General features: G+C 42.1%; 1 protein-coding gene across 3 annotated transcripts in view; it reads left to right on the forward strand.

The window, feature by feature from the left end:
* Positions 1–7,319, forward strand: part of TMEM245 (transmembrane protein 245) — a 142,870-nt gene extending 135,551 nt beyond the window's left edge. For 2 of the 3 annotated variants that reach the window (XM_075314929.1, XM_075314930.1), the window contains 2 exons: positions 3,137–3,331; positions 5,113–7,319. In XM_075314929.1, the coding sequence (XP_075171044.1) occupies positions 3,137–3,331; positions 5,113–5,158 (241 nt within the window). In that variant the 3' untranslated portion in view covers positions 5,159–7,319. The remainder of the gene's footprint in view (positions 1–3,136; positions 3,332–5,112) is intronic. The other variant, XM_075314931.1, reaches the window with a different exon arrangement.
* The last annotated feature ends 2,354 nt before the right edge of the window (positions 7,320–9,673 follow it).

Below are 9,673 nucleotides of genomic sequence, written 5' to 3' on the forward strand. Positions count from 1 at the left end.
AAAGGACGGGTCATTCCGTCCCGTTCTGGACCTCAAGCTGCTCAACAGACATGTGAGGACCAGACGATTTCGGATGTAATCGCTCCGCTCGGTCATCGCCTCGATGTCACAAGGAGACTTCCTAGCATCGATCGACATCAAGGATGCTTACCTCCATGTGCCGATCGCACCCGAACATCAACGTTTCCTGCGTTTTGCCATCGGGGACGAACACCTCCAGTTCGTCGCATTGCCCTTCGGCCTGGCGACAGCCCCACGGGTTTTCACCAAAGTCATGGCATCCGTCGTGGCGGTCCTGCACTCTCAGGGCCACTCTGTGATCCCTTACTTGGACGATCTCCTAGTCAGGGCTCCTTGTCGGGTAGCGTGTCAACGAAGTCTTTCTGTCACTCTGGAGACTCTCCAGCAGTTCGGGTGGATCATCATTTCCCGAAATCCAAGTTGACGCCGACCCAATCACTGACTTACCTCGGGATGGAGTTTCATACCCAGCCAGCGTTAGTCAAGCTACCACGGGACAAACAGCTTTCTCTGCAAGCGGGGGTGCAATCACTTCTTCGGAGTCAGTCACACCCCTTAAGGCGCCTCATGCACTTCCTGGGGAAGATGGTTGCAGCTATGGAAGCAGTGCCGTTCGCGCAACATTCGCGCCCATCTACGGCCACTCCAATGGGACATTCTTCGCAAATGGGACAAGAGTTCGGCTTCCCTCGACAAGAACATCTCTCTTTCCCTTGCAACCAAAACATCACTTCAGTGGTGGCTCCTACCCACATCTCTGTCTCGGGGAAAATCCTTCCTACCTCCAACCTGGGCCGTGGTCACCACGGACGCGAGCCTGTTAGGTTGGGGAGCGGTTTTTCTCCACCACAGGGCTCAAGGAACCTGGAATCCAATAGAATCGTCCCTTCAGATCAATATCCTGGAGATAAGGGCAGTATATCTAGCCCTATTGGCTTTCCATCGGTGGCTGGAGGGCAGGCAGATCCGAATACAGTCGGACAACGCCACTGCCGTCGCGTACATCAACCACCAAGGCGGCACTCGCAGTCGTCAAGCCTTCCAGGAAGTCCGACGAATTCTGCAGTGGGTGGAAGTCACAGGCTCCACCATCTCCGAAGTTCACATCCCGGGCGTAGAAAACTGGGAAGCAGATTTTCTCAGTCGTCAGGGCATGGACGCGGGGGAATGGTCTCTTCACCCAGACGTGTTTCGAGAGATCTGTCGCCGCTGGGGAACGCCGGACGTCGACCTCATGGCGTCACGACACAACAACAAGGTCCCGGCCTTCATGGCTCGGTCTCAGGATCACAGAGCTCTGGCAGCGGATGCCTTGGTCAAGGATTGGTCGCAGTTTCGACTGCCATACGTGTTTCCCCCTCTGGCGATGCTGCCCAGGGTACTACGCAAGATCCGGTCCGAATGCCGTCGCGCCATTCTCGTCGCTCCAGACTGGCCGAGGCGGTCGTGGTATCCGGATCTGTGGCATCTCGCGGTGGGTCAACCGTGGGCACTTCCAGACCGCCCAGACTTGCTGTCACAAGGCCCGTTTTTCCATCTGAATTCTGTGGCCCTCAACCTGACTGTGTGGCCATTGAGTCCTGGCTCCTAGCGTCTTCAGGGTTATCTCAGGATGTCATTGCCACCATGAGACAAGCCAGGAAGACAACGTCCGCCAAGATCTATTACAGGTCTTGGCAAATCTTCTTATCCTGGTGCTCTGATAACGGTTTTCCTCCATGGCCGTTTGCCTTACCCACATTCCTTTCATTTCTACAATCTGGAATGGATAAGGGTTTATCCCTCGGCTCTCTCAAGGGCCAAGTTTCGGCGCTCTCCGTGTTTTTTCAAAAGCGTCTAGCCAGGCTTCCGCAGGTCCGCACGTTCCTGCAGGGGGTTTGCCACATGGTTCCACCTTACAAACGTCCGTTGGAAACTTGGGATCTTAACAGCGTCCTGACGGCTCTTCAAAAGCCGCCTTTTGAGCCGCTGCGGGATGTCTCTCTCTCCCGTCTTTCTCAGAAGGTGGCCTTCCTGGTGGCAGTCACATCACTTAGGAGAGTGTCTGAGCTTGCAGCGCTGTCATGCAAAGCTCCCTTCCTGGTTTTTCACCAGGATAAGGTGGTTCTGCGTCCTGTCCCGGAATTTCTCCCTAAGGTGGTATCCCCTTTTCATCTAAATCAGGATATCTCCTTGCCTTCCTTTTGCCCTAATCCAATTCACCAGTGTGAAAAGGATTTGCACTCTTTGGATCTAGTGAGAGCATTCCGGCTCTACGTGTCTCGCACGGCGCTTTGTCCTTGTCGCTGGCCAGCGCAAGGGCTCTCAGGCCTCCAAGTCAACCTTGGCTCGGTGGCTCAAGGAACCGATTCTCGAGGCCTACCGTACTTCTGGGCTTCCGCTCCCTTCAGGGCTGAAAGCCCATTCTACCAGAGCCGTAGGTGCGTCCTGGGCATTGCGGCACCAGGCGACGGCTCAGCAGGTGTGTCAGGCAGCTACGTGGTCTAGTCTGCACACTTTCACGAAGCACTATCAAGTGCATACCTATGCTTTGGCAGACGCCAGTCTAGGTAGGCGAGTCCTCCAGGCGGCGGTTGCCCACCTGTAAGAGGGGGCCGTTTTCGGCTCTTTCTATTGAGGTATTGTTTTTACCCACCCAGGGACTGCTCTTGGACGTCCCAATTGTCTGGGTCTCCCAATGGAGCGACAAAGAAAAAGGGAATTTTGTTTACTTACCGTAAATTCCTTTTCTTCTAGCTCCTATTGGGAGACCCAGCACCCACCCCTGTGCCCTTCGGGCTGGTTGTTCTTTTGTGTACACATGTTGTTGATGTTGATTTGTTCTTTTGGTTAATGGTCTTCAGTTCTCCGAACATCCTTCGGATTGAATTTACCCTAGACCAATTTATAAGTTTTCTCCTTCCTGCTTTTGCACCAAAACTGAGGAGCCCGTGATCCACGGGAGGGTGTATAGGCAGAGGGGAGGGGTTACACTTTTTTAAAAGTGTAATACTTTGTGTGGCCTCCAGAGGCAGAAGCTATACACCCAATTGGCTGGGTCTCCCAATAGAAGCTAGAAGAAAAGGCATTTACGGTAAGTAAACAAAATTCCCTTTTTTTGTTTTTTGTCATACAGAGGGGGTCATCCATACTTAACTGGCCTTGCGGTGGCAGGTGGTGCTTATTACTTAGGACTGGAAGGTGCAATCATCGGACCTATTCTTCTCTGTATCCTTGTTGTTGCTTCCAACATTTACCGTGCAATGTTAGTAAGCCCAACCTCTACATTACCCACTCCATCAACAACTCCGTGGCCCGTACTAACGCATAGGTAAGCCAATGGTATTAATGGATAAAAATTGGCAAGGTTTTTCCGTGTGCATAGCGTGCATTATGCTATTTGTTCACCTCAAACTGTAAGAGTATTTGTTGTGAAGTACTTAGCATGAATTACTAGGTATGTTTTTTTATATTATGTGCTGTTCCAACTCTCCCCCCTACACAGAATCCATTATACAGTACTGTACAAAGCTGTTAGGCCAGTATGGAAAGGATGATACAAAGTAAGAATATTTTTAAAATTAGAAGTGGTTAATAGTTTTTATTTTTTACAGTTAACAAAATGCAAAATGAATGAACACGAAAAATCTAATTCAAATCAATATGTGGAGTGACCAATCTTTGCATCAAAATGGCATCACTTGCACACAGTTTTTGAAGGAACTCACAAAGGAAGCTGTACCAGATATCTTAAAGAATTAGTGAAAGATCTTCTGTGGATGTAGGCTTGTGCAAATTCTTCTGTCTCTTCATGTAATATCAGGCAGACTGAAGTTGGGATCAGGCTCTGTGCCGCCCCTATCATCACTTCCAGGACTCTTTGTTCTTCATTTATGTCACAGGTCATACACTATGGCTAGACAGCAAGACCCAAGATAGTTATACAAAGTCTCGCAGGCAAAGGATTGAAAACATCTGGGATTTCAAGAAGTGCTGTTCAAGCTCTTTAAAGAATCATGCAGAAATGCGCAACAATGAGGGATCCTAGACGAAAGAAACTTATTGCAGCAGATGACAGACACATTATACTTCTCTTCAAATGTGGAAGATGGCCAACAGTGTGGTCATCTCCGAATTGGCAGCGACCAGTGGGAACCAGCTACAACCATCTACTCTTTGTAGTAGTGTTGCCAGAAGTGATGTTGGAAGAATCTATAGTTTGAAGCTCAAGCAACTGCCAAAAGGTTGCTGGCAATAATAATACTCGGTGGCAACTCTTCCAGAATGAATGGCTTTTTCAACTTTGTTAGGCATAAACCGTAAAGATTTTTTTACACGTTTAGCTTAAAATAGATGAATGCTATTCTGCAGATTGGTGGGTGCTTATATATTTTTGGCCAGTTTTCTTAAGTCAACAGATCCCCCTGCTTCTGTTGCATATGCAGCAATAATTTATAAGCCAGTAATTATAAAATATCTCTATACATTGTTGAACTGCTCTGCAACCGGGAATACTGCAATTTTATGTAACACAGGAAATGAGGAGTTAAATATTTCAAATCTGCCATCTCAAAGGATTTTGATCATGGAAAAATATGAAAGTGCACTTCTAACATCTCCAATATACTGTATGTACCACTCAATTGAACATGAGATCATTTCTATGTAGTCTTCTTAGTCATTTGCATTCTATTGAAATCCACTGCCATAAACTGGCTTGTGTAAATCGGTGCTTCCACTTGACCTTTTTCTTGGCTGTGTGTTCTTCTTTTATGGTATTAATAGGATCCAGCACATGTGCAGATAAGAGATTTTACTAATTGTTTCTGCACATGCTCTGAATGTTATCTGAGAGGGTGCAGAAACTCAAAAAGCTGATAAAGCTGCCACACGGACAAAGCACTACTGAAAATCTGATTCAAAACACTGATTGCAATTGGTCTGTTTTGCGAACAGGAAAAAAATCACTGATGATTGAATGATCTTATTGTAAAATGTTATTACATACTCATTGTATATACACTTGGGCCTATACAACGTAGTCATAAATGGTGTTTTTATACCTTATCACATGGGATTTTATTACTAATCTTCCTGTATTTTTTTTCCTAGACTATTCAAAGAACATCTTTCAGAAATGAAGCAAACTCCTGAGTGATAATACGATGTCTTGACTTTGTTTTCAAAGTGATGGCCTTTTTTTTTTTAACTTGAATTGACTTGAAGTGAAGGGATTGTGACCTAAAGCCACCAAGGAATTAATTCATACTGTTAATAGCAGTTTTTAAAAGTGTACTTAACTCCTTAATTTTAAACACCGGATCTGTTGATTGAATGAAGGAAGACATTCAAGAGCCTTACAGTGTTACAGACTTATAGTGGCCATTGACAGATAATGGCTGAAATGGTGGACTTATTTTAAGGAGATTTTTCATCAAGACAACCAGCTGTTTGGAAAGCTTTTGAACAACCACAGCTTCAAATCGTAATATCAAATGACCAGGTCGCACCTGTCTGAGCTGGAGACACTCCAGTTAACAGTTTTTTGCTCTGGCGTATAGCGAGGGGTCCAAGATAATCCTCTCTTCAAGGTCCATATGCACAAGATCACAGAATGTGGACATGTGTTATTGTATATGAGGTTGTCCGATACTGGACAGACCCTTTTTGAATGCCTCCATTGTACTTAGAATTTAAAAAAAGAAGCATACTTGCCTCCTGGACCGGTACTCCTGTGAGTGCAGTGTCCACCGGTGATCCTATAACATTGTTTCTGTAGCCCATCAATGGTGGCTGTAGTATTCAGAGGAAATGTCACTCACAGGAGGTGCTAGTGAAGGTTTTTTGGGAGCCAAGTATGTTTTTGATTTTATTTTAATTCTACACGTACATCATTACGTTATACTTCCCATTCCTTCTTACTCCACAAATTCCCAAAGATGCATGAAAAACTAGTTTTCTTCCTAGAAACACTGTGAATTGACCCTAAAATGAATGCCATTTATACTGCCCTCTCTGAGTGTAACATGTAGTAGTGACAGTCATGCAGCTTTGGACAGTTTGACTTTTAAGCAGGCAGGCATCTAAGTCTTATGAATACACTGGACTCCAGGCCATAGCAACTTTTAAAGTGCAGTCAAATAACACCATATTACTTAAAGGACACTGGGGGAAATGAGGTGGGCTTGTATTTTCTTTGTAGATGATTCCGAAAAGCTTACTGGAGTAAGAAGTGCCTAATACATGTGCATAGCTGGCCATCCATGGACCAGATTATTAAATCTGATCTATCACTAGAACATGTCACTAATGCCACCACAGTTTCACATTCATTAAAACTCCTCACACTACTTGTTGGAGTATTTTTTAGAATCCTTCTTTTAAAAAACATATTTTTCTGTAAATTATATGCTGTGGGTGGTTCAGAGGGCTTGTGCTTCATTAATATACAATTTCTTTCCTCTCCACTTCCCTTCCCCATCCTCAGAGGACAAGATTGACTGCCAAGACCTTCCTGAAGTCTGGGCACTTTTACAATGTTCTACCATAGTTATTATGTTTACATTTGTAGTGTTACATTGGTGAGCATAGTCTCTAACAATCTGCTGAATGACCCACTATTACACTCTGAAAGGGGCTTTTTCTTGCAGCTGAGTATTCAGGTGGAGTATGGAGAAAAAAGCTTAGTGAGCGAATACACTTGTGGTCTGATGACTCAAAACTACTGGTGTAAAAAGCTTTGAAAAGTTGCAGAATTTTTGCACAACTCGAGGCTGCACTAAAATTTGCAACATTTGGCAGTCACTACCATTTTCGCTGCCCAGCTTGGCGGAGCTGGGACCAAACAGCGAGTACTGCCTAGTTCCCATATGTTAAAATCTTTCACATTTTAGCAATTCATATAGTGTACGTTTTAAGGACAAATATTTTACCAAAAATGATTTATATATATCTCTAATTCTGTATTTTTTTTTTCTTTAAAGAAAAAAGCAGTTTTCAGTGGCCAACTCTTTTTGCACTTTATGCATATTTTAAAAATGCAAATTTGTTTGATATTGTTCATCACATATTTTGTATATGTAGGTTGTATTTTATTGTTGAAACGAGCATTGATATAGGTTGTGCAATGGAGTGATGTTCGGCAATGACCTGAATTTTCTTTCCATTATGGAAGATAGCTCATTGTCATATTAACTTATTGCTTTAGGTTAAAAAAATATCAGATACTGCAATATCTATATCTTTGGTGAGCAAAAACATGTAAGCCTGTTTTTTATCTCAAAATATCTCAAAATAAAAAAATCTTTACTGTCTATAAATGTTTTTATTATTGAAGCGTGATGACTCGGATTTACATTGAACCCACACAGTTCACTTCGGATTTGCAAAGAACAATCAGAATGCTTTATCAATATGTTACGTATGGATATGTAGGGAAGTCTCATTTCTGTCAAAATTCTAATTATAAATTGTAGTTTAGATTTTGTCTGTTAATACAACACAGATTCCACATGTACTGTTCTTTTTACATTCATAGACTGTCTTCAATACTGTAGGACTACCTTGGATAGCCAGCAATTTGGCCTTAAGACTAGAATTACCCTATATCTGACCGCCTGTTTGTTTCAGGCAGTGACAGTCTCTAACATGGAGCAAGTACATATTTTAATGAAATACTAGTGCCATTTTTCAGCTTCCTACCTTTTATACCTGAGTGACTGAATCAATTACTTTATGGTCACATCAAACACTTTAGCTAGTTCGGATGTAGAATTCTGGTATTGTAATATTAGACACTACTTGCCACTTGAAGCGGCATAATTTGAACGCAAAGTTCTCAATTTAAATCACGCTACAATTTTGTTTTGTCACTTTTGCGTTTTGTTGTGATACATAATTAAGAAATGGCAAACACCGTCGGAGGAGGGTTCAATTATGGATAACTTAGACAATACCTAAAACTTAACCTTTAATTGGTGCTCATAAGTGATGAAAGATCACTGCATAAAAGCACGTGAAATAAAAAATAACACATGCTATTTTGCCACCGAGCTCAATTTGACCAATGTAGTATGTGAGGCACAACAAGCAACATCCCATACAACAACTATGCCACCATATCTTATGGTTGGTCAAAGGCCCTAATTTCCTCACATAAAGGAACCGCCTTCTGGAGGAATAATTGGGTTTAACACAATGGGACAATATTTGTAAAACCACATACCTTTTTTGCAGCCCAAGATTCCACCCTTCTCACTGAGTGGGTCCCGTCAAAGAAAAAGAAATGGTCTTACCATAATGAACAGGGCACAAAAAATTAATACAAGCTGAGGTTTTCCTCTTGGTTATCAGAATTTGATTAATACCAAATACAGCCTCTTCAAATTGCTTGATCAATAATCTGCAGTAAACGCATCCTCCCAACACATTTCATTATAATCACTCATTAGGGGAGTCTTCTTAAAGAGATGCTTGCATCCTGTCAGTGTCACCATTCCTGACAGTACAAAGATAATTGTCCCCAAAACGGACTGTAAAATCAATTATTTTCTATTTGGTGGCATCTTTTACCAACAAGTAAACAGCACTATTCAGAGCACGGTTTGTGCACCAAATTAAGCAAAGTTATATTTCGGGTGGTGAGAAGATCAAAATTGAAAAACATACCCAGTATGTTTTTAATAAGATATAATATTTATTAATATACTAAAAATGAGGATATGCAAAAATATAAAAATATACCCTTAGACATACAACAGAATACAAAATCTGTCTGTGGAGACCTGTTAGATCATGCCAAGAGCATGGTTTAAAGGAGTTCTGCATACTTAGCAAAAAGGTAAAAAAAAAAATTATAAAATACAGTATATAGAAACTAAATAAATGGCCCGTCAAAAACACCTCAAATGTTGTGATCCCTAAATAAAAAACAAAAAAAAATTGGTTTTGTAAATTTTTGTTGAAAAAATGAGAAATTGCTGATAAACATTTAACCTTTTTAACTTCCTAATAGAGTTGAGCGGATTGCTGATAATCCAGGTCCGGCGGATCAGTGGCGGGTTGACAATGAATCCCGGATCCGATCCCGCGTCCGGGTCGGACCCGGATCTAGCGCTGAAACCGCGTGGATCCGGATTTTTCAAGTCCGGGTCTGCTCAACACTACTTCCTAACAAAAAAAGTGTTTAAAAATGGTGCTTATGTAAAGCAGACATGTGTTTAAATGTTATTTATTAAGTATTTTGTGATATAAATATCTGGTTTAAGAGCATAAAAATTCAAAGTTCGAAAATTGCAATATTGTCAACATTGTCAAATTTTTAATTCTTCATAAATAAACTCATAATATTGTCCACCATTTTACCAGTAACATGAAGTACAATGTCAGGAAAAAACAGTCTCAGAATCACTGGGATCTGTTGAATCGTTTCAGAGTTATTACCACGTAAAGTGAGACTGCTCAGAATATGGAAAAATTAGCACTGTTACGAAGGCAAAAACACGCTCTGGCGCGAAAGTGTTAAACTACTTTTAAATGAAAGGTTATAGACACAAGAATAAAGTAACCCCTTCACGTCCAATGACATACATATACGTCATTGGTCATCTATTGTCCTTTAATGAACAGGAATAAAGTCACCTAGGAGTACTAGTAAAATCAATAAAAAATGTAA

Source organism: Anomaloglossus baeobatrachus, chromosome 6 (assembly GCF_048569485.1).
Source record: "Anomaloglossus baeobatrachus isolate aAnoBae1 chromosome 6, aAnoBae1.hap1, whole genome shotgun sequence".
Classification (NCBI taxonomy): Eukaryota; Metazoa; Chordata; class Amphibia; order Anura; family Aromobatidae; genus Anomaloglossus; species Anomaloglossus baeobatrachus.